This window comes from Bactrocera neohumeralis, chromosome 5, assembly GCF_024586455.1.
Source record: "Bactrocera neohumeralis isolate Rockhampton chromosome 5, APGP_CSIRO_Bneo_wtdbg2-racon-allhic-juicebox.fasta_v2, whole genome shotgun sequence".
In the NCBI taxonomy this organism is placed as follows: Eukaryota; Metazoa; Arthropoda; class Insecta; order Diptera; family Tephritidae; genus Bactrocera; species Bactrocera neohumeralis.
Window position 1 is genome coordinate 19,058,264 of NC_065922.1, and position 26,512 is coordinate 19,084,775.

At 35.4% G+C, this 26,512-nt stretch overlaps 1 protein-coding gene across 2 annotated transcripts in view; it reads right to left on the reverse strand.

Moving 5' to 3' along the window:
• Positions 1–15,393: 15,393 nt before the first annotated feature.
• Positions 15,394–26,512, reverse strand: part of LOC126760301 (death-associated protein kinase related) — a 204,775-nt gene continuing 193,656 nt past the window's right edge. The window contains exons 3-7 of one of the 2 annotated variants that reach the window (XR_007667184.1): positions 21,371–21,583; positions 21,067–21,242; positions 20,676–20,994; positions 17,673–20,610; positions 15,394–17,395 (exon numbers count right to left, since the gene is read on the reverse strand). Coding sequence is in view for 1 of the 2 variants with exons in the window: in XM_050475834.1 (XP_050331791.1) it covers positions 18,621–20,610; positions 20,676–20,994; positions 21,067–21,242; positions 21,371–21,583 (2,698 nt within the window). In the remaining variant the exon portion in view is untranslated. Of the gene's footprint in view, positions 20,611–20,675; positions 20,995–21,066; positions 21,243–21,370; positions 21,584–26,512 lie in introns of both variants that reach the window. The other variant, XM_050475834.1, reaches the window with a different exon arrangement.

Sequence of the window (26,512 nt, forward strand, 5' to 3'; positions counted from 1 at the left end):
ACTGATAATTCATTTAAGAACACTGATCGAATTTTAATACAGCTCAGCTATCATTAATTGAAAGCAACATCCTTCTTCGGCATGACCAACTTTATGACTGTCACTAAGTGGTACTTAATGTCATAATGCCGCTCGCATAGACACTTTCGTCCCTATTGGCAAAAAACTGAGACAGCCGATATTTACAAGCTTCACTTGAAGCGAATTTTTCACCAGCAAAACTATTCGCCGGAGGATGGAGCCAAGTGTGGAAGTTCGCGCAAGTGATGAAAGCTCTCTAAGCGACATTCACTTGCGAGTGGCCAGAAAGGGTTCTTTTACATATGGCTCAAGCAACTCACGACTTCCTCTGAGTGGCCAAAAAACAACCGTTTGAAGGCGAGTTAAAGTGAGAAGGCCAAGGGTTCCGCCAAATAAAAAAACACCACCAGAAAGAAAGAAGAAACCTTCCTGACCTTCAGTATTGCCTTGACCACACAACGTTGCCATAGATTACTTACTTTCTAGTAATCATCAACACAAGAGGGAGTTTATATCTCCTCATATATAAATGATTGCACGATATTGACGTCAGACAATGAAATTTATGGCATGTGTTCAAAAGTATACAACCAACTCTTTGATCTTTCACGCTTCTTCTTAGTAATACTCTCCCGCATTCAGAGCGACCATATTCACGAACTGGACGAAAGAAACGGAGTACGGATCTTAATGCTACAGTCGTTGATAATGAATTCCGACTATCAACAACGCTGAGATTTTAGGCGTTACACTTAATAGCCAGCACATGACCGCGATTATTGCCAAAGTACAGATCCGCCTCAAGTAGTTAGCTGGCAGCGCCTGGAGTAAAAAGAAAAAAGCCTTGTTGGTAACTTTCAAGGTAATCTGCATTCAACAGGAATTTAAAAAACATATGTTAAAAAGTTTTCATAAAAATGGAAGTATTTGCATACAGACATATAAAATGTAAATATAAATATTTCAAACTGACTTTTGAATGAAAAATACTCTAATTTCCTCGGTTCCATATATTCGGTTTGATTTCAACCCTTTTTTTCATTTTAATCCTCATTAAGCTCCTTTTGCACTTTCACACAAATTCAATTATTATTTTATTAGTAATACTAAGAAAGGGAAATCAATTAATCACTTGTGCCATGTTGTGCCGATATTTCCCAAGTGACCTTCACTCTCTGTTGAGCAACTCAAGCATTTCTCATTCAATTATTGATTCTCCACAGCGCTTCCTTTCATTTGTCATTGGAAAACCGCAAAATAAAATATTTTTGCCATATCCCACTTGGCAAGCGCTTGCAGCACCAAAGTCTGCATATTTATAACAGGTGATCCAAGTAGAGGTACTTTTTCAATAGCCTGTTTTTTTACAGATGACGACTGAGTCGTGTTAAGCTGTCATGTTATTTTTGTTCAGTATTACTTGGCATTTCATCATGAAAAGACTTACGTCTGAATAAATTTTACGAATCGCTTAACTTTACTACGAAAATTCACGTTCTGTAAAGAATGCGTTTCGCTCAACTTATGGTCAACATAATCGGCCTACTGAGCATACTATTCTCAAAACCAACACCCTTCTTGAGACTCAGCATTCATTTTTGGATAGTATTCGACCGAATGGAACACGTCCATCACGCAGTGAAGAAAATATAGCAGCCGTAGCTGAGAGTGTACACGAAGACTGTGGAGAGTCGATTCGGCATTGTTCGCAGGAGCTCGGACTGAGGTATATGGAACGACTTGGAGCGTTTAACGTCAAGATCTTAAATTGAAAACGTACAAAATACAGTTTGTGCAAGAACTGAAGCCACTCGATTTTTCCAAGCGACAACGCTTCACTCTATAGGCTCTTGAAAAGTTCCAAGAAGATCTGTTGTTTTCGAGCCAAATTTTGTTCAGCGATGAGCCCCATTTCTTGCTCAAGGTGTATGTAAACAAGCAAAATTGGCGAATTTGGGACAAAGAGCAACCTGAAGAGATTCAAGAGCTGCAATTTCATACAAAAAACGCAACGCTTTGGTGTGGTTTATGGGTTGGTGGAGTCATCCATACATATTTATTCAAATATGATACATGTGAGAACGTAACCCTCAATGACGACTGTTATCGCGCCATGATAACCGACTATTTGAAGCCTGAAATTGAAGCTCGTAATCTCGACGACATTTGGTTTCAACAAGACGGCACCACTTCCCACTCATCACATCAATCAATGGATTTATTGAAAGAACACTTTGGTGAGCAGATAATTTCACGTTTTTGGCCGGTCGATTGGCCACCAAGATCGTACCGTTAGACTTTTTCTAAAGCGATGTGTAAAGTATAAAATCTATGCGATCAATTCCGCTTCTATTAGGCCTTGGAGCAAAACATCACGTGTGTCATTTGAATGCTCGAACGAGTCATCGAAAATTGGACTCAACGGTTGGACCAACTGAGACGTAGGCGCGGCCAACATTTGAAAGAGATAAACTTCAGAAAATAAATGCCAAAGAATATTCTTTCGAATGATAATAAACATTCCCTTTTAAATTTGAAGTTTCAATCCTTTTCTTTAAAAAAAAGTTGGCAGCCTCGAAATGGCTCACCCTTTATTTATACTATATAAGTTTATACATTATTTATAAATGATATTCGCAAATAAATGCACTTCTATTTTATTGTGCTTATGCAAATGTATAAGCATTTTATTTTCCTTTAATATATTCCACTTCGCTTTCGCTTTCGCATTCAATAAGTCTCTTCATTTCCATTCGCTCAAATATCATTTCGCTGTCACGCGAAAAATCCACAATCTTTTGCAAATTTAAAATCGTTTGGCAGAGAAGATATTCATGGCAACTTCAGCAAAGCGGACTTTTCGCGTGCCACGCACACACATATATTTTTACTGTACCGTTATATGCATATGTGTGTGTGTTTGAAAATTTCAGCTCGAAATGCTATTTGTAAACACTTTGATGCAAAAACTTTGCGCTTTTTCATCAGCATTGGTGAGCGTATTTACAGCAACGCACACGTGCGCGCGCACACAGACACATTTGAAAAAGTTGAAAAAGTTGCGCTTTTGGTAGATTTTATCTGGCATTGTATTGTTGTTTGTGCTTGCTGGTGTGTATGCATGTAGCTCGCGCTCTGTGGCTCGAGCGAATGTAAACAATTTGTTTCTGAATTTAAAGGCTTGCGTTGTTATTGGCATGGCGGAGGAATTTCAAATATTCGACAATCCGGAAAAATAATTTGGAAATGTATGAAGTTACATTTTTCTCTGACACATACACACTACTCATAATGTGTGGATTAAATTTAATGCGATTGTGAGAAAATTATAATAATTTTGTACACGTGCCAAAGTTGAAAGCAAAATTTGCTAAATATTTGCTAAAATAAAAGAAATTAATCACCAAATTTGTTTTTTAACATAAGCCATCCCAACGCAATGATATTTTTGCTGGCAAGTGAAAGCTTTTTTTTCTAAACATAACCTCATTAGCTCAAAAAGTTTAGTTTCGAATTTTTATAACTATTTATTAAATCTAAAAAAATGAAACTATTTCGTAGGTTAGGTTAGGTTAGATGGCTGATTAAAGATCGCACGTGGACTACTATATGTAGTGCTTTGTGTGGCCATATAGAAGAAGAACTGATGTGTTCAAACTTACAAATTTACACAAGCGTTTAATTTCCATTCCCGCCAGCTCGGGATGTCTGAAAGTGTGTGCTCTCAAGTGCTTAAGTCTTCACCTCCCAAATGCAGCAGAGTCAAGAAGGAAGTGTTGAGTCGATGGCATTTAATAGGATTCCCAGCCTTACTGAGTGGACGCCAATAGAGCGATGGCCCGTTAAAAGCTCTAAAACTAAGGAGAGGCTAGTCTGACTGAAGGCATAGAGATTACTAGATCTCCTGCGATCGATCTTGGGTCAAGAGGCATTTGCGACAATGCATGTACCGATGGTGGCCCAGCGCTGATCAAGCTTCCGCGAAACGCAGTTGTCTAGTAGTAAATCACAAGAAGATACGAGAGCACCAACCCGCTTCCATTCTACCGATAACGGTTCTAGGGTGCCTTTTCTTGCTAGCTCATCAGCTTTACAGTTTCCTATGATTCCACTGTCTTATCACAAAGGCACTCGATCCTGTTCATAGCGAAGTTAGGCACTCTTGATCACAGCGGTATAGCCGGTAATGAACTGGCGGATGAGCTATCCCGCTCCGCAGCCTCCACCAAGATGGTGGGACCAGAACCCTTTATTGGGGTAGGTTCACATACCATAAAGGAGCTACTTCGCAGGGAAGAAGGAGTGGGCAGAGAGGAGCATTGGCGGCAAACGCGTGGTATGAGACATGCCAAGCTGCTAATGGGAGGATACAATCTGAGCAGGTTCAAGTTTATAATAAACCTCCCCAGGAACAAACTCAGGCTACTGGTCGCATGGTATACCGGCCACTGCAAGTTGAATAGGCACCTGTACAACATGGGCCTATCCTCTTGCATTAACTGCCGGTTCTGCGACTTGGAGCCTGAAACCCCGAAGCACCTGCTGATTGACTGCACAGCGGTCTGTAGACACAGGACTAAGGCCCTCGGATCAATGTTTCCGGATAGGGATCGCATAGCCTCACTAGCGCCCAGAAGTCTATTGAACTTCATCGATGCGCTGGGGCTAGGTGAGTCTATGTAAGTTAGGAGAGGGCACAATAGACCAAAGGTCGCGGTGCATTCCTCATATTAATCAATCAATCAATCAATAGGCACTCTTTGATTAGCCTGGAACGCACTGTTAATGAGTTCAAGCTTAGTATCGCCACTCTGCTATTTGGGTGGATGCCCACTTCTCCGAAGGAGGCTGTACTCCTGCGCAGTAAATTTGTGCTACCTTAATGCTGCCAAAGTTCGGTTTGGCGACTCCATGATCCAATTTATCCGGTATAAAGACAAAGTGAGTGAGGATTTTCGAGTGTTTAGACATATATTCTTTTATAAAACCAGACTCTCTAAGTCTGATGGCAACTTTCGCAGCCAAACACCTTCCGGTGATGTCCATGGGCAATATTTGCAAGACGGCGTTAAGTGCCATGGTTGGATCGGTCCTTAGTGCACCACACATGCCGATAAGCGCCACTCGTTGATAGCTTTCGAGTTTCTTTGCTTGTGTGGTCTTTTCTGGAGCCCTTTACCACATAAAAACTCCACTGACCATAACGGACTTGACTATGTTGTCGTAGAGCCAGAGGACCACTTTCGGTGATTAGCTCTCGACGAGCAAAGACCAAACTCTACAATGCACTCATCATACTCGATTCCGTTGGAAAGATTAGGTGGAGACGAAATATTCCTGGTTTCTTAGCTGCAGATGATCGGCCGACTGCAAGTCCAGATTTGTAACCATTAGGCTAAAGTTAGTGGTCAGAGTTGAAGAACATGGCCTGCCAAATACCCCACAGAAATTTATAGAATTTAAAAAATTCTTTGGTTCAAGTTCGTTTCGTCAATACCAATAGAAACCGTGCGTGGCACTAGCGGTTAATCGCCGAATCGTTTGAGTGCTTGTATGAGAGCTAAATTGCTAGCACGACTTGCCTTTCTTAAATGTAGAAACAACTGCTTTGACAATAAAACGGCTTAAAATCTATTATATCGTTGATATTTGAAATTCTTGATAACTAAATCTGAGCTTGGACGCAGCGCTAAGGTTTACCAGATAACTCGAAGACTACGTGCTGTCTACTCTTGAACTATCAGGCATTGAAGCTTCTCAGCGAACTTTCAACTAAGATTTAGTAGATTTTTCTAAGATCTCACTGTCCACAAAACGGAAACTGGTGGATATGAAAACTTCTGAAAGTCATGAAAACTCAGTTATATATATATATATATATAGGTTGTCAAAAAAGTCTTGTGGTATTTTCGCTAGTTGGCGCTGAAAGCGCGTAGTTCTAGTTTTATTCGTCGCATCACGCGGTAACACGTGTTTGATTGATTTCTTTTAAGTCGTTCGTGAGTTATAGCGTCGCAAATATGGAGCAAAATAAAGAGAAAATACGGCATATTTTACAGTACTTTCGATAAAGGCAAAAATGCATCTCAAGCCGCCAATAAAATTTGTGCAGTTTATGGACCCGATACAGTTTCCATTTCCACCGCACAACGATGGTTTCAACATTTTCGTTCTGGTGTAGAGGTGGTCGAAGTTGCGCCACGCTCCGGAAGGCCTGACGTCGAAAATTGCGATAAAATCGCTGAATTGGTCGAAAGAGACCGGCATAGTAGCAGCCGTAGCATCGGTCAAAGAGTCATCAAAAATTCATTTCAATTTCAATAAAAAAAAATGTCATCGTCCATGCCTTATAGTGTTTGGTCTTTGTTGGTCGGCAGAGGACATTACTTCTCAATTTCCTACTTAGTCCAAAGTAGCACCTGTTACCTAGAGTGATTCTGCGTTGGATTTCGAGGCTGATATTGTTGTTAGTGTTAACGCTGGTTCCAAAATAGACGAAATTATCTACGTCTTCTTATGACTGCCAACAGTGACGTGGAACCCAAGTCGCGATTGTGGCGACTGTTTGATTGGAGACAGGAAATATTTCATCTTGTACTCGTGCACACCCAGACCCATACGTTTCGCTATGATTCATTACTAGATATATATTTCTGTTACTTCCAACTTAAGTCAAACTTCAGTTACAAAAAATTTATTAATTCAAAAATTTACTCTTAAAAATACCTTTTAAAATAAAAGTTAACAAAAATTTAATCTCATTTAAGTTCCGTTTAAAGCATAAACCTCCTCTTAACTGCCCACCAGCTTGGATAATATATTTCAGCAAGTCTTTACTGCTACAAAAGAGGCTGTAGACAATGAGTGACAGGTGTGTTTTGTGGATAAATGACTGTGTCATGTGCTGAGTGACATCTCTCTTGAGCAGCGTGAAAACGCCGACCATTACAGCTGCCTCAAAAGCAATCACACTCGTCTGCAGTCAAGCATTTAGTTGCTGGCAGAGTGATGATGATGTTGATGGCGCTTTGTTTGGAGATGAAGGTGTTTAAGCAGACACTTTTGTATACACTTTCAATTACATGTGAAACTTTTGCTATCTCACATTAGTGAGAAGAGCACTCGCTGCTATTAACTTTATTAACGACTAATCAAAAGTGCCTTTAATGATATAATCATCAAGGATGTCTGTCCGTATGGAGTAGATAAAGAGAAAATGTTGTCTGCTAATGTCATTGACTGGCTTTCTTAATGTATTTTTGCGTTAAATCGATATATATTCGTATTCAATTGATATCTAAGATTTTTCTTAGTAATTAATTACAACAGAAGAATTAATCTCTTAATGTATCTGATTTTGTCTCTGGTATGATTTTTCTTTAAGTTTAAGTGTGTGTAAATTTATGAATATTTTCTTACTTTTTAGCAATATGTGCTGATATGAATGACAATTTCCTTCAAAAGAAGCATCTCTTTGTAATAGTTTAATTTTTGGCTAGTGGGGCGTATGAGTAACTTTACTATTATGCATAATAATTGAGATTAAGTATATATTAAAGATGTTGGACAGCATTTCTCTGCTTATATATTTTTGATGAACATCTTTGTCTATTCCAATAAGTGAGTAGCTTTAATTTTGAAGTCACATTGAACAGCTGATAGATGTAATAAGAAAACATTCAATTTTAGTAATGAGTTCGAAGCAATATTACGGCTCTCCGAAGAGAACTAAAATTCGGAAAACATACGAGGTGAAGTAACACATATTGAATTTTATATAGTTAACAAAAAATATTAAAAACAAGAAAAAACGTTAACTTCGGCTGCACCCTTCACAGGTGCATTTCTCTTAGTAACTATGTGTTCAGTGTGTATGGCAGCTATATGTTATAGTGGTCCGATATCGGCAGTTCCAACAAATGAGTAGCTTCTTGAAGAGAAAATGAGGTTTGCAAAATTTCAAAACGATATTTAAAAACTGAGGGACTAGTTCGTATATATACAGACAGACGGACAGACAGACGGACATGGCTAAATCGACTCAGCTCGACATACTGATCATTTATATATATACTTTATAGGGTCTCCGACGCTTCCTTCTGGGTGTTACAAACTTCGTGACAAACTTAATATACCCTATTCAGGGTATAAAAAATTGCTTGAAAAAATGGCGCTTTTCCAAAAACAGATCGACTTTGGCCAAAATTTCGGCACTAAATCTGTGAATTGAATCAGTGAGAAAAAATCTTCGATTAATTATTAAAAAACATATGTATTTAAGAAGCTCATGCCAAAAATTTGAAAATATTCACTGAAACGATGTTTTCTGTTAATTAAGAAAATAAAATAAAAAAATCGATTTTTTGAAAATTCTAACTGTATATAACCCCTTAAGCATTTTAATACCTTCGGAGCTTATTATTTACTAATTTACCAAAATGTTCTCATACGCCTTGGTGCCCACGTATCATATTAATTTCTAAATATTCACAAATGCTTACTTTAATATAGTTCAATACACTATATAGTACATTTATATAAAGAGCAATCGAATGCAGAGTTATAGCAAGCATTAGATAAATTCTTCTTATTCGAAGCTGTCGAAACCCCTTATTTGAGAAGCAACCAACTTGTCAAGTATCAAAGTTCTGACTAGCTTTTTTTCCATTAACCGCATTTATTTATTCTAATAATAAATTGTTTTGAGTTTTGCATTTGAGATAGTTTTAGGCAAAAATATCTTCCTGATCGCCAGTTACCTTTTTCCGCAGGTCCCTCTGAAGTTCGGCTACGAGATCAACGGAATAAAGAAATAAGAGTAAAAGAATAAAGAGTTCCAAAATGCATCGCTGACTCTTAAAATAGATTAAATTGAATAAACTAATTTTACAGGTTTACAAAAAATACGTTTCTTAAAAACATTCAAAAAACTCGTTTTTACTTTCTCGCAAATGCATATGACCCTTTAATTCCCGTATTTTAAATCAAAACCAATACTTTAACGTTCGATAACTTGTAACATTTTATTATTTATTCATATTTATATGTATGTACGTATGTGTGTATATCATAAGATGCAATATAATTCAATTATTTAACTATGATTCAAATTTTCATAAATTTATAAATACATTTAACTCAATATGAACACAATTTATTAGGTTAGCTGTGGCAAGGCATGAGATAAATTATATTTACAGAGAAAAGAGTTAAGAAAATTATAAAAAAAAAATAACAAAATATAATCAAGAAACAGTAGGTATTATTACCGCTGATGCAACATGTTGCCAGAGTATAATAACCTTTATTAAATACTTAATTCAAGTATTAAATATTATAGCCTTAGAAAATAGTTAACTTGCTTAATTAGCTTAGAGCATAATTCAATTAATTAATTGTAAACAGAACATCTTTGAATATATAAATTTATTATTTAAATTCTTTTAAGTATGCTTTCCATTTGCATAAATTCTTACACATACACATGTAAATACATTGAGATTTTATATTCTTTTTTATACTTTTTTGAGATTTTTTTTTATGATTTATTATATATACATACATATGTATATAACCCAATTTCTATGACCCTCCACAATTATATTTAAAAATGTACTTATTATATGCACTTCTATGTTGCTTTTGTATTTGTAGCGCAGCAATTCATAAGAATCAGTTAACATTTGCAATAACAATTGGAAAGTAAAATTTTTCTGTTTTCTGCTTTTCTTGCACAAATGCGATTTAGCAAACGTTTGCTACCAAGCAGACGCTGTCGGATTTGAGTAAGTCTTCCGATATATATATATCTATATATATATGTGATTTGTGTGTCCTCAAGTCTTGCTTAGCTGCTTTTGATAATGGAAGTTGCAATTGATGGTTTTACGAATTTGTTTAACTATTGCATGCCGACTTTTGGCTTATATATAATGCTTACTTATTTATTTTATATATTTTTGAATCAATATTTTCTGTTTGCTTGAACTATTTTGCAAAAATATTAAGCTTTTCGGCTGCATAAATGCATAAAATGTCTATGAACCACATTCTCTTTCAATAAAATGCATAAATCAACGCTTTGCAAAATGCGTTGCATACTTTTGGGGGCGCAATTGTATAAGCAGAGAACGTATATTTATAGAGAAGGTTCACGATGTCGAGAATTTAGGGATACTTCAACGTTCTCTGGTATAAGTATATATTGCTTAAAGTATTTTTGCTTAATTTTATTAAACAAATAACGCTGCCATATTTTATTTTTTATACCTCACTATGACAAACATGCATTTTCTTATATTATATTCTCATTTTCCATCTTTCCACTTTATTTTCTTGAGTATAACTTTTTTTATTGTTTAAAATTTTTCAGCTTGAATAAATACACACATTGCACATACGTTGAACTTCACACATAGCATTTATATAATATGTATATTATATTTCCAATATCTTCAAAAATTCATATTCGAAAACTCTTATCTCTTAATAAATTTCACATATCTAAAGAAAAGTTCTCATAATTTTTTTGGGTCGGCATTAATTACGCAAGAATTGTTGTCCTTCTCGAAACCGTGAACAATTTTAGTAATAAATACCGTTGAAATTACGCAACTTCGAAAAAATTCGTATTCGTTGTAAGAACTTTCGTATTCAGTCGGTAAACTGAATTTTGTGCGTTCGTCGTCACACATACACATACATGTAAACATATATGTATATGCATGTAGGCGTGTGTGAGTGATTTTATTGTATTTTAGTTCCTGATTTTTTATGTATTGACTTTAATGGGTCACATTAGGGTAATGCAAAATATTTTTTATTAATTTTATGTTTAGAAAAATTTTGTAAAAACATTTTATAAGAAATTACCCAAAAATTCCAAAATCATTTAATATTTTAAATAATTAAATATAAAATAAATAAATAAAAATTCCAAAAATAAAAAAATTAATTAAACATAAAATTTAAATAAAAATTTCTAAAATAAAAAAGGTTGTTAATTTTAAAATTAAATAAAATTCCAAGAAAAAATTAAATATATAATAAATTTTAAAAAAAAATTAAATAAATTTTAAATAAAATTTATAAATTATATATAGAAAATTGAAATAAAAATTCAAAAAATAAAAATAATTAAATTTAAAATTTTTAAAATAAAAAAAAAAAATAAATTATATTATATATAAAACTTAAATAAAAATTAAAAAAAAAAATTTCAAATTAAATTCCTAAAATCAAAAATAAAAAAATATTAAAATAAATAAAATTAAAATAAAAATAAAAAAAAATCCAAAATTTTGCTTTCGTATCTTTTGATTCAAGCTTGAAATTAAAAAATTCCAAAAAATTTTTAAAAATTAATTAAAAATTGAAATTAAAAAAAAAATAAAAAAAATTTCTTTTAAAAGTTATATCCCCTTGCAATTCAGAGAAGACGCATTTTTCGAAAACTGTTTTTTATTAATTTTGTAACACGTATTTTATTTAATAAATAAATAAAAAATAATGTGCATTTAAAATTTTAAAAATTTTGAATTTGCTGATCTTCAGGAGGACCTCTGAGAAAGGTTTTCTGGCACTGAGGAAGATTTCACTGCTTAAAATTATCGCACATTCAAAAATCATAAACAATTATTTTTACAATAAAAGAATACAGATAATGAACGGCTTTTGAAAGACATCGTTTTGTTTTTGTGAAAAACTATTATCAGAAATCTTATTCCTCGATCACTACCAAACAAATATACATATGTACATATGTAAGCACGTAGTGTGAAAATATAAAATCGATCGATCTAGCCATTGCAGAGACGTTTTACTCACTGCCGCTGGAAAGAATTTTTAAAAAAAATGCAAAATAAGTTTAAATATTTTATTTAATATGAACTACAAAGTGATAAAAATCTTTTTTTTGGCTAAACCTCTTATTAAACACAAAAAAATTTAATTTTTCAGTCGATATTGTCATAATATTTCAATAAATAACTCTTCAAAATAATACTCAAATTATTTTCCGCCCTAAATACCAACTCAACAAATAATCTAAGGTAATTCAAGGTTAAAAATAAGAAAAAGTAAGGAAGTAAGCTAAAAAAATTTTTATTATATTTCATCAAATACGAAAATAATTTAATTTGACTCGGCATTTAGCTTAAGTGTTTAATTTTCGGTGACTTTTTTATTTTACGGTGTACGGTGAAATATGTTTTCGAATTGACTTTGACTCGTTGCGTTTTTTCGCTTTGTATGTACATATATGTAACTACATTTTTAATTTAAAGACGCCTAATTTTTAAACCACACACATTTATTATATACCATATACACATCGACATTTAGATTTTGCTTGTAACAACTTTTAAATTTCTCTTACTACCAGCTATAACGAGTTTGATATGTTCATGCAGTATTTTATTCGAATAAAAGTTCAAATACTCGTACATCAATATAATTTTCCTCAAATATGCGACGCAGAAATTTTTATAAATTGTTTATTCCATTATAACTTGACATGCTTAACAGTCTTTATATTTGTAGTCATATATTTCTATTTAATTGTCAATATTATGTATATATATATATTTTTTGCTTTGGCTTCTTTTAATTCAGCAAAATTATATGCTACAGCCATAATATGGTATGTACGTGCCTAATTTACTAATTTGAAATTCCAGCAATTAAGTAATAAAATAATAATTTTCTAAAATAATAATAAAGTCAGTTAAATTTTAGTCTGAAAAGTGAAAAATTCAATGCATTTAACTGCGAAGTTTGTTTTAGTGCACCCAGGCTGTGAAAACATACACTACTCTCGTAAAAATTTCTGCTCGCAACATGTTGATACAAGCAACAGCAACATTAGAAATTAAAAAAAATATTTTTTTTTCTATTTTTCAAGCATTCTCAACAATTTTCCGCACGCTTTCGCAAAAATTTGTATTCGCAACACGTGTACCTATGCCTCAGCAACACACCAACTGTTTCTAAACATATATTTTTCCCACTTTACATATACATTTACTGTAATGCAACAGTTAGAGAACATTGCTGCTGCAAAACATGGTAAATTTTACCTCAACATTCATTACGTTGTGTTCATAGCAACAATTACAGAATGTTTTATATACTTATGCATATGAATTGATGTTTATAGCATTATTAGCAACATGTTTTCGCGCTCTCATAGCACTCCTGCCTCATTTGATGTATAAAGAACTAGCCAACATTTAGATACCAAACGTGTTTAGCAACATTTATTTTGTTGCAACATGTGCCTAGTAACATTTTTCATGCAAAATGTTGACAACATTTTATTATATTTTTCTGCATATCATTTGCTTTCTCATATATGTATACTTAACTATAATATTATGTTTGGATTAGTTTTATAGCAACATTTGTATCTTTCGTCGTAGCAGATCTTTGTGCTCTCATAGCAAACTGGCCTCCTTTCATGCGTACATTAATAATTAGCCAACATTTAGACACCAAACATGTTTAGCAACATTTATGTCATGCAACATTTTCCTACCAACATGTTTTTTGCAACATTTTGACAACATTATTTTACATATATTTTTATTAGATAGCTAGCAACATTCGTGCAACATTTTCCCAGCAACATGTTGCATGCAACATTTTGACAACATTATTTTACACATTTCTTCGCTTTCTCATAAGCAATATTATATTGTGTGTAGTCTTACAGCAACATTTGAAGCTTTCATTATACAATAGAATACCATTCAGAATCAGTTGAAAGAAAAATTGTTTTGGAAAAATTGTCTTCTACGAATTGTATGGTTTTTTAATGCTATTTTATGCATATCGTAATTATGTAAATCTGCTACCATTTAATTGCTTTCGCACAATTTTACCTATCTAGTAAATTTGGTTATCATTTGCTTATTTTAAATATAATGAACACTTTTATTTTGAAATTCGTTTGAACGTCAGCAATCACACTGCGCTTTTAGCTGTCTTTGAGCTTAGCAGTTAATAATAGAGCCGTTGTAGGCCGTTATTCCAAGTGAAAAATTATTTTATAATAATTATAAGAAGAGATTTTTAGGCTATCTTAATATTGATTGGTCGGTGGACTGCCCTAATACTGTTACTGAAACACCTTTCCTTTGAAAATATTTAAAAGAGGTACTTTAAACAACATTTTTAAGCACATCTCATCATTTTAATACTTGTTCCTACCATATACTCATTCCAAGAATTGTTTTTGGTATAAATTAAACAAAAAATTCAACCTAACCAAAATAACCTCAAAACTATACGAAACATGGCAATCATGTTCCACGATGATTTTTTTCATAGTCGCTGCAATTCTTTCCAACTTAAGATTTTAAGAACTAATCACAAAAATGATAAAAACCCAAAAACCTGCTCGTTTGTCGGAATCGCCCATATCAGAACACTATAGCATATACATACATAGCTGTCATGCAAACTGATTGATCATAATCATGTGGTTGTATGAAAAACTTTTTTATTTGACAAGATATCATCAAATTTCGCATAATTCATGCTTTAATACAACGCCATAATATCCGTATATGTGACCTGGTCTACGGAAAGGGGGCTTAGGTGTCAAAAAATCAATTTTCACTTTTTAGCTGATTCGGATGGAAGATGAGTTTTTAACAGCTGTTTCCCAGAAAACTAGTTTTCGCACGTTAGCCACCTTTTCCCTTTTCGTAGACCAGGTCACATACTGTATTGTTTCGTTCGGACCACTATAGCATATAGCTGCGATACAAACTGATTGGTCGAAATCAAGTCGCTATATGAAAAAGTTTTGTATATGACAAGATATCTTCACGAAATTTGGCACAAACCATGCCTTAAGACAATGCTACAATCTGCTTATATATTGTTCAGATCGGATCAATATAGCGTATAGCTGCCATACAAACTGATCTTTCGAAATCAACTTCTTATAGGAAAACTTTTTTAGTTGAAAAGATATCTACACAAAATTTGGCACACATAATTTTCTAAGACAGCATTACAATTTCTGTATATATTGTGCAGATCGGACTACTATAGCATATAGCTACCATACAAACAGGTCGTTCGAAATAAAGTCGTTATATGGAAAACTTTCTTAGTCGGCAAGATATCTTCACGAAAATTGGCATAGACTATTATTCAAAACAACACTACAATCTCCTTGTATATTTTTCAGATCAGACCACTATAGCATATAGCTGCCATACAAACTGACTTAGAAAATGACATAAAATTTAGCATTTTTTATTAAAATAATATATTATACTTTTATGTGTGTGTGTTTATAATGTACCACCTTTTTTAAACAAACCAAAAAAAAAAATGAAATCAAACTAAAAACAAAGAATATTTATATAATGTATTACCAAATATAATGGATTTATTTTATTCGTTTAAGTTTTGTGTTTGACAAAAAGTAACCACACAGCATTATTATCATTATTATTCATTTAAATTAAATTTCAGTTATATTATCAATTATCATAACGCAATTAATTAGTAACTAGTTTGTCTACGAACGGCATAACGATGATTATGCGTTTCACGTACGTAAATATTTATTTATTTATTTAAAGAATGCCGCTTGGTTCAACTAAAAATAAAGGTAGGCATATAATATGTATGCATGTATGTATGCGTGTATGTTTGTATGTATGTATAGCAATTCATATTAAATTTTCTTAGTTGCAAATTTAACGATTTCCTTTAACTACACAGAAAGAAAAATTATATATATTAAAGATATAGCATTAAATATTTAAATATATAAAAAAGAAACGTAAGCAAGTGAGAAACTTAAATGGTACAAAGCAAACGAATAATGCAAAAAATAAAAAGATACATAATAGAGTTAAACGAGTAGAACGCAATTTTTTGCAGTGTAGAAAACATACGACAGCCAACGGCGGCGACACCAACAATTTGAAGCCCTAACAGCCAATATAACTATACACTTTTATATTAACTAATTCACTAAGACTTATTTAAGATCAGCAGCAGCAGCGGCGGCGGCGGCAGCGACAGCGCGAAATGGTTTAGTCTATGATGCCATTTCAACTAAATTTTATTTATTTATATAAAAAACTAGTAAGTTGAGGCATTACTAAATGTTACATATGTATGTATATACCCTCAATTTCCCTTTCGATTTCTAGATTTCTTCATTTCGGGGCAACGCATAATTTTTTATTCTAGCAAATTAAATGTAGGCATTTCAATATGGTTTCATATAAAAAATAAAAGGTTTCACAAAAATAAACCAACTTAGCGCTAAATACTTGTAATTGTAAAAACTGTAAATATAAGCGAGTAAATAAACTAAATAAATTATTTAAGCGAATTAGCTGGATGTTGTGTGAGGAGGTTTGAATTAAGTTTTTTCAGCGACGAAGGTTTGCCGACTTTGGGAGCAAATTAAATTTTCGGAATTAAGTAGTACGGATTTAAAAAAAAAAAATGCAAATAGACAAGAAAAAAACATGATAGCATGAAAGCCATTGGAAAAGTCAGATAAAATAACAAAAATCAAAGCAAATAAAATAATTATTACAGGCGATCTCACGACGGGCAGAGCAAATGTAGTGAAAATTTTCGAATTTCCGTTACAACGACAGTGAGGTCTACGTAACCGGAACGGTCGCGGAGTTTTTATTCGGTCAAGTACCGTCGGCACGCTACAACAACAACACAATTTTCGATTTAAAATTGGCGACTTTTCTGTTATTAAGTCCAAAAAAAAGTTGAAAAAAATATATATTTCAAATACAAAAATTTACAGATTGTTTGGGTCACCAAATTTTGTAAAGAAACTTTTTTTGCCAGAAAAAATTTTTTTTAAATATTATTTTAATTTAATTTTGTTTCTTCACTTAATGAAAACAGCGCACACTCTATTATGAAAAGTGCACACATTATCCTCACTTATGATTTCTACATTTTAAGATGGCTAAATTTTATTATTTGCAATTTTCACATATGTAAATTTTGAGGTTATGGAGAAAAATTGTACATACAAAAGTTGTAGATCTTTGCTTTAGCTACAACTTTGCCATATAATAGTTTTACTCTAAAACTCGTAGTTAAATACATTATTATGGTGACCAGATTTCGTTAATTGAACTTTTTCGAAAAAATTTTGAGGTTATGAGAAAAAGTTGTACGTACAAAAGCTACAACTTTGCCATATAAAAACCTTTCCCTAAGGCTCGTAGTTATATTTTAAAGTGAACAGATTTCGCTATTTGCAATTTTCACAAAAATTTTGAGGTTATGCGAAAAAGGTTTACATTCAAAGGTTGTAGATATTTTGATTACGTACAACTTTGCCATACAACTTTTTACTATAGCATTCCTAGTTTTGCCGAAAAATGGAGCAAATCCATTTTTGAAACTTAAAAATTAAATTTTGAGGTTATGCGAAAAAAGTTTGCATACAAAAGTTGTAAATCTTTGCTTTAGCTACAACTTTGCCATATAATAATTTTTCTTTAAGACTCTTATATTATATTTTAAGGTGACTCGATTTCATTATTTGTATGTTTTACATAAAATTTGAGGTTATGGAGAAAAGTTTAACATGCAAAAGCTGTAGATCTTTCCATTACATACAACTTTTTTCTATAGCATACGTAGTTTTGCTGAAAAATGGAGGAAATCCGTTTTTGAAACTTAAAAAACCATCCGGGACCTTAACCTTATGAGCCCATATTGTCCATAATTTTTTTTTTTTTTGTTTTCATTTTTGTTATTTTATCTGACTTTTACAATGGAATTCAAACTACAATTGATTTTTTTTCGCTTTTTAAACGCTCAAAGGCATTTTCAAAGGCTTCTGCACTGGCCTAATATAACTAGAAAATTTCTAAAAATACTAAAAAAAAGCGTATAAAAAATTTAAAAAAAAAAATAGAATAATTTTACAACATTTAAGCTTTAATTTCATTTTACCTAATATTAAATTTGTTTTGACATAATTATACGGCAACATACAGAGAAAGTCTTGTGCAATGCTAGCATGCCAACCACCATTGAACTAATTCAATATAAACTTAGCAATTTTCGGCTACTAGCGCGCCTTACTACGCAGCTAGCGCTTTTATTTAGTTTAAAAATTAATTAGCTGTAAAGTTGTAACACTAAACTAAATTGAACAGTTATGCGCATGCGCGTATTGCGCAATGAGGCAAAAGGCATAAGCAGCAGCGGTGTGTGTATGTGTGTGTGTGCGCATAATTCACAACAATTCATAAGACATATGTATACATATAAAAGTTACTTGATATATATATATATGTATACATATTTTGATCACTTTTAAGATTCACTTTAACCAGCAGCTTTAATATTAAGAGTAACAAAGAGCAAAAACAGACATTGCGCACCGCCACACGCCGCTTGCAACACCCACACCGACCGCAACTGCATGTTGCCTGCTTGTAAGCGGTTTTCAGAGGCAAACAGCTGATTGCTGATTAGGGGCCACAGACCGCTTACAAAGCATCAACGCAATACTACATGCAGCAAAGAAATCGATTAAAGAAATTTCTGGCATTTCTACGCGCCCGATTGGCCTTTAGCTAACAAATAATACCCTGATCTAAGCTTAAATTGTTGGCGGTGGCCGCCTTCGTCGCCACATGCATGTGATGGTGGTGATGGTGATGATGGTGATGTGCATGATGGTGCACGCCGTTCATGTGATGCTGGTGGAGCTGCTGCTGTTGCTGTTGCTGATGATGACTGCTGCCCAGCAGTAGTGCCGTTGTGGTGGTGGCTGCAGTGCTGCCATTGCTGCTGCCATTCACAATGGCGGTGGCGGTCACGGTGGCAGTGTTGGTGGCATTAGCATTGCTGTTGGCCATTTTGCTGCTACAACACTTGGTGGCCGCTGTGCCATTATTGTTGCTAATGCTTGACGTTTTGTTGTACCTGCCGGCGGCGTCCGTTGAGTGCCTGCAACCATTGCTGCTGGTGCCATTCGACGACGACGCCGCCTTGCTGCCGCCACCACCGATGCAGAGTACGCAAGTCGTTTTATAGCTGGTAGCGGCGGCGCTGCCAATGCCGATGCCACCGCTGCCGCTGCGATTGTGTGCTATATGCGTCGTGACTTGTGTGACCGTCGCTGGCTCGGAGGCGCGTCGCCCGTTGCTGAGGCTGCCACTGCCAGCTGTGCCATTGTGTTGTTCGCCGCCATACTTGCGTGTTGTATCGAATTTCTTGGCAATACCGTTAGTGATTGGCGACTTCTTGCTGCTGCTGTTGCTGTTGCTGCCAGCGCTAACGCCGTTCATTTGTGTTGTTGTTGTTGTTGTTGCATGTAATGTTTGCTGATTTGTTGCTTGTGCCTCTTTCAAATGTGTTGTGGCGTGCTTTTCAAAGGCTGTGGGGCTGGTGTTGCCGCCTTCTAATTGAAACTTCTTCACCAATGCCTTGACCGAGGTCGGTGAGGCTTCGGTGTTTGGGGTTTTGCGTATAACTTTCGGTGTTGTGGGTGCGTCGGGGAAGAGGCAGTGCGTTGTTGTTGTTATATACTTTTCGTGATTCGCATTGTTGTTGCTGTGATTGCTACTGTTAGTATGCATGCTGCTGTTGTTGCTGTGATTACTGTGATTGTGATTGTAGCCGCTGGGTAGCGTAAATGTGGCAACCACATTAGCAGTGGCAACACCCGTTGCCGTCGTCGTATCACCCATTTCGCTGCCAGCAATCACAATGGTCGTGGTCGCTGTAGCCGTCAGTGGCTTCTTCACAACGCTGCCAACGTTGGCCGTTGATGGCGCTATTTTCTTTGTTGCCAGATAGGTGTTCTCCTTGTTGGAGTCTGAGGATGAATGGCGGCGCGCAAGCACCTGCAATTGTTGTTGCCTTTGCAGTTGCTGCTGTTGTTGTTGTTGCTGGCGATAGCCACCGTTGTATTGTAGCGGTATGGTGGTGGCACGCACAGCCGGCACCGTCACCACGGCGGTTGTGCGCTGTGTTGTCGCTGTTGTTGTTGTTGTTGCGCTCGCTTTAACGCCGTTCGTGTAACGCGCAGCGCTGCCAGCGCCATTCGTATACGTAGTGTGTGCGCCGTTATGACGTGCAGTATTGTTGCTGTAACTACTGTTGCTGGCGCTGCGTCCATTATAGTTGCTGTAACCGTTGCTGTTGCTCTTATTGTACGCTGTCTTGCCGTTGGTGATAACCGGCTGTTTGTTGGTTGCGCTCTCCTCCGCCAATTCTTCGGCATCCGATGATTCCATTTTGCTGCCATTTGTACCATTCAATTGTTGTTCTGTGTCAATACTAATATTGAGCTCGTCCTCATCGCCGTCATCATGTGACATTTCGTTTTCCAATTCAGCTTCATTCGCTTCTACCTCATCGTCCTCTTCTTCCACCTCGTCGTCGTCTTCATCTTCATCTACATCTACATCTTCTTCATCATCATCATCCTCATCGTCTGCAGCTGCGGCTGAGTCGACTGTCGTTGATTTGGTGATATCGGTGAGGATTTGTCTATCGATGGAGCATTCGTCTTTTAACCAAATGTGCTCGAGACATCCTGCAGCGGTCATGCGATCACTGCAAAATAATTTGGTTGGAAATTAGTTTTGTGTTTATTGAATTTCTATGCGTTTCGAACTTACTTTGGCTTTATTCGCAATGCGCGACGTATAAAATCAATGGCCGCAGCGGACACTCCGCCAAACAGCTTGTCCGGAAATGTCAGCGCACACTGCGAAATGTTGAGGAACGTTTCCTGTTTGGTTTCGCCGCCGAAAGGCGAAAAACCGGACAGTAGCACATAGGCCAGCACGCCCACCGACCAAATGTCCGTCAATAATGAGAGCGGTTCGTATTGCAGCACCTCGGGTGCAACATAATCCGGTGTGCCGACAATCTCACGCACATTGGTGCCCTCGGCAACCACGCGTGAGATGCCAAAATCGCACAGCTTCAAACCGTCTGCAAGTTACAACAACAACAAAAATCATGATTAGTATGAAGGAATAGTGGTTTTTACAGTTATGTACGCACCTTCAATGCGCTCACCAGTGAGCAATATATTCTGCGGCTTCAAGTCCAGATGTGCTATGGAACGTTTGTGCAGATATTGCAATGCCTTAAGTACCTCGCGCATGCAATAGCGCGCATGTGCCTCACTGAGGCATTCCTCATTGTCTAGAAATGTCTGTAGCTCACCACCGGTTGCCCTGCAAGTATACAATTACAATTATTTATGAGTAAGATTGAACATACTAGCTATGTATATTTGGTATATGTAAGTATATGTAGATATGTATATTTGTATGTGTGTATGTTTGTATGTAATTCAACTTACAGTTCCAGCAGCAACGCTGTGTCGGAGCGTGACTCGTGCACGGCATTCAATTTGACAATATTGTCGGCGCCATCGCATAGCATTAGCACAGCGATCTCGTGTTTGATCTCCTTATCTGAGGATTGAGCGCGTCGGCGTCGTTTCAGAAATTTGGCAGCAAAATGTGTACCGGAATTTTTATGTATAGCGCGACGCACAGCAGCGAATTTGCCTCTGTAGAAGAGAGAAAACATAATTGGATAAGTTAAAGAAAATAAATTTATTTAAAATATATTTGTTAAGGGCTGTATAGAGCGCTCTACGAATAACTTATACAATATATGCGCGCCGAAATGTAGGCAATATTATTTCACCGAAACATATTAGCAGGTGGTACGGCAGGCATAAGCTTACCAACACACAAATTTTAGCTTTGAAAATGCTTAGAAGAGAAATGAACAGTTTTTTTCACGAAGGAACCAGATTTTTGCAACAACTTCTACGAAGTTAGCGTACGAAATAAGTTTAGAACTTAGGTAGAGGTCAACAGCATAGAACGTAGGACGCCGATCACACTTCGGCAGAGCTTTCTCTTTAACTGCACCCCCTGCAGTGATGAGTGACAAGCCGAGACTTACCGAGGAAGTAAATGGGGTTAGTTCTCCGTAATAACAGCCCTCGGCCGGTTAAAATCCGGGTCAATTCCGGTAACCTAGAACCGGCTGTGGTGGAATTACTACTCATGATACTAGCCACCTCTTTGCGTGACCTTTTAACCCTGCACATCTGACACTCTTCTCCCTTTGGTCGGACCCCGTCGAAATACCACGTTTCCTGGGCTTACCGTTGGGTGACATCGATGACATATTATCCAATCCTTACCATCCCAACGGGGATTAGGTACCCGTTACAACAACAACAAAAACAACAAAAACATGAGTAACAAACTTTGTTTTGCGGTTTCAGAGGGGGATCTGGAAAATCTCGGCTGGATTTGGAAAACTTATTTCTAGCTCTTCAAGGCAAAGTGATATTAAACTTGTAAAATCACGCGTCCTTGCGATTATTGTAAAAAAGATGACATAGACGGCTTTACAAATATATCGACATAGCGCCGAATATGGATTAAATTTTCAAATAAATTTTGCTATCTTTGTAGAGCAGGTATTATTGAAAGATAAATTAATTCGGTTAGTAAATACGTTTCGAAAAATACTTATACAACGACAGTTAACGGAATTTGAAGAGAAATCAGTTTGGAAGACTATAAAAAGTATACCATTAGAGCCTTTCAAATACGATTCTTCAATATGTTATGGATATAATTTCAAACTTTCCTTGAAAGGTAAATGCATTCGTTGAATAACCATAGTCCATGGTCCAAACTGAAGGATTTGTTTGCGATTAAAACTATTTGAAAAAAAATGTCGAGAAATTTTAAATTTCTTTTGCAAAAATGTCTGCCAAAATCCAATTTTTAGTTTTTCGCCTCGTCCAAGTTAAGGTTTTAACTAAAACACATATTTTTTCACTTTAGATGATCCTATAAGAAGTTATCCTGCCAACGTGGGCGCATCTTTTTCCGAGGGGTCACCGGAAATGGCGTCCTAATGACAGAGTTTAAAATATTTTTTTTACAAAAAATTTCAGAATTTCTCTGTTAATAGTGTATGTTTGTAACAATAAAAAACTCTAATAAAATATTTCATTTTTTATATGAAAAAAAAATGGTTGAAAAAAGGCTGTTTTTTATCCGAGGAAACCCATGTAACCTCTTAAGCGATCTCAATGTTTGCCCAAAGAAATTCTTGTCAGGAATGAAATAAGTGTTCAGGTAAACCTACAAATGTCTCAATAAACATAAGCATTTCAACACACACAAAGTCACAAGCAGGCTGCCAGACTGGAAGCACGTGACGCGTGACAGAAGTCACCAAACAACAACAGTACAGCCCAGTTTTGGATGTCCACCCATGGGCAGACTTGGTCTAAATGTCAATGTTGCATTTTTAGTGGACTTAGTGGCATTACGCAGCTGCAGAGCACACATACACATGTATATTTTTATGTATGTATATGTGTGTCTCACACAAATTGTCATCTTTATTGCAAAGGTGCGCATAAGTGACGGAAATTGTTCACGTTTTGTCGCCGCGTGGACTTTTATTGCCTGCAACTGTAGTTTCAAAGCTAGCTTGTAATACGTTATAACAACAACAATAAACAAAAACATTTTAGGTATGACGCATAGCAATGAGCAGCACAATTATCACGGTGACGTTGACGGCACAAGCAAAAAGAGAAAAAGGCAAAATAAATCAGAGAAGTACGTAACTAAAATGACGCCAAAACATATGTGAAAATATACATATGTACATATGTGCGTATAATTTTGAGTATGTGTATGTGTGTGTGACGTATTGGCAAACTGCGAGCAAGAAATGTCAACAATAGTCAATAATAAAAGTCAGCGGAACGGATTTGCTTCCAGCATAGACGAAAAAGCGCAGCAACTGAAGAAAGAATTTACACTGATTTAAGATACCAGAATAATGTCTGGTAAGCGCGATGTGCTCTCCTAAAGATATTGAGCATTCTTCGTACAGCAGTGGGAAGTTTAATGTCAGTTCGGTTGCGAAAACCATTACAAAGCTTAAGGAGACTAGAAAAAAATATTTATTATTACCACTTCGGTTATATGGTATATTTAAAGCAAAAAAATAAAAAAAAACTCGAGAAAAAACTTAAAATTGTTGAAAACTATTATAAAGCTTAAGGAGATTCAAGAATATACTTAAAATTTTTAATATTATCACTTTTATTAGTAACACTTAGTAAATATATTTCATCCAATAAGAATTTGAGTTAAAACTGAAATAGATCACCAGCCTCTTATTGCATTTAAGCAGCCATTCACACTCATCCAACCAAAGTTATCAGCGAAAAGCATTGAAGATCCTCCCTTTTGCAACTTTTTCTCGAAAATCCGCGTAAGCACACTTGCGATCCCTAACCTGTAGACAGCTCATTTAATTTTGAGTGTCAAAAATATTTCACACAGAACATGCTTGCATCAGCTCTTAACTTTCTGACTCTGCCAAATGAGTATATTTATGCTTTATCCATGAAAGCTGGATATAGAAAGTGTTATAATAGATTAAAATGCTTAATATAAATATTTGCCCAATATACATTGGTAATCCTCGGAATATGCTATAGCTGGAAATCTAACTTGAGCGTCAATGATTAGCTGAATTATGTACTTAAGGTTTAAATCAGTATTATATGCGATATTTGGCACTAAAATTTTGTCTAAAGGTTCAATTCAACGTGATTACAATTTCTTTAAAAAAAATTTTGGGAAACTTTGCAAGGATATTTATACGAAAAAAAAGGTTTTAAGTATCTTGGATATGGAGAAAAAATTTTGGTAAAATTTACATAAATAAAAACAAACAACAAAAAGCCCATATGGCAACGCTAGATCCTTATTTTAAAGATCTAATTGTGGGAAAAGTTTAATATGCGCAAAATTACTTTTGGGAAATGTGCTTAATCAGAAGATGGCACTTCAAATCCACATTTTTTAAAAAAGTCATCCGATTGCAGTTATCCCATTTCTTAAAATTTTTCATTAGATGTAACAAGGATCAAACTTTTTATTTCATATACCCACCAATAGGTGGCGCCACCAGAAACAGTTTTATTTAAAAAGTTCTGTTTCTTTTGCGACAGACCTTGTATTCGATATTTGGCATTAAAATTTGTCTAAAGGTTCAATTCAGCGTGATTACAATTTCTTTAAAAATATTTTTGGGAAACTTTGCAAGAATATTTATACGACGAAAAAGGTTTTAAGTATCTTGGATATGGAGAAAAAATTTTGGTAAAATTTACATAAATAAAAACAAACAACAAAAAAGATCTGTTTGATTGTGGGAAAAGTTTAATATGTGCAAAATTATTTTTTGATAAATGTGCATGATTCAAGTCCACATTTTTTATAAAAAAAAATTCAGTCCGATTGCTTTTTCATTAGATGTAATAATAGGTTTTTAATAGAGACGCTGCAAAAGTAGACCGAACGACGCCAATTTTTCTCCGCTCTATTGACATTTTTCTTCGGTAAGGTTTGCCATTTCATAATGGAATGGATCAAGACCGGCACGTTACTGAGAATGGGAATCGCTACCACTCAATGATAACCGAAAATTTTTGGCTCGAATTGGATGATATGGACTTGGACAATATGTGATTCCAACAGGATGGCGCCACAAGCCACACAGCGAATGTCACAATCGATTTATTGAAAACCAAGTTTGGTGAACGTGTTATCTCACGAAATGGCACAATCAATTTGTCGCCTAGGTCGTGTGATTTGACGCCGTTAACGGCTACGGCAAGCCGGCAAACCAACAAGCAAGCGAGGGGACTTCTGCAAGCGAAGGGAATAATAGGAATAAAGGGATTCATTGATATGTCAAAAAAAATAAATTTTTGTAGCGCTCTTATTGAAACCCCCTTTAAAAATATTACATACACACATGCATTCGTCTATTTCATATACTCATTATATAGCACAAAGCAAGTTCGCAATATTGAAATGGCATAAACACCGCCAGAAGACAGTAACGAGGACAACCATAACATTTTAAAGGTAAAAAACCTACAAACACAGGTGCAATTGTCGACAATCGTTAGACTGCGAGATGCCACTAAATCTTTTCGAGCTTTTTAGAAGCCCTTGTTTTGGAGCTAAAACAGCAGCAACACCTCAAACCAAAATCTAACAACGAACCCTCGTAAATAACAACGATCACAATCCATACATAAACACGTATGTACGATATATGTACAATATATACATTGTACGGCGCAGCTTACGAGCCAGATCGACGGCGAGGAAAACCACTTTGGTGCACTCAAACGGATGTGTACGCTTTGTCTGGACACGTCGTCTTAGGCGTGAGTAGCCAGCCGCCCGGTTTTAGTAGTGCTGGCGCCGACATCCCGTTCATTGATGGAGCGGACTATAACAACAAAAATAACAATAATAACAGCAGAAGCAACAATAATAGCAGCAGCAACAACAAGGCGAGTCGAGAACAACATCGCTTGCGTGTCTAGAATGATGAGTAAGGCGTGCTTTGGCACTAACAACCT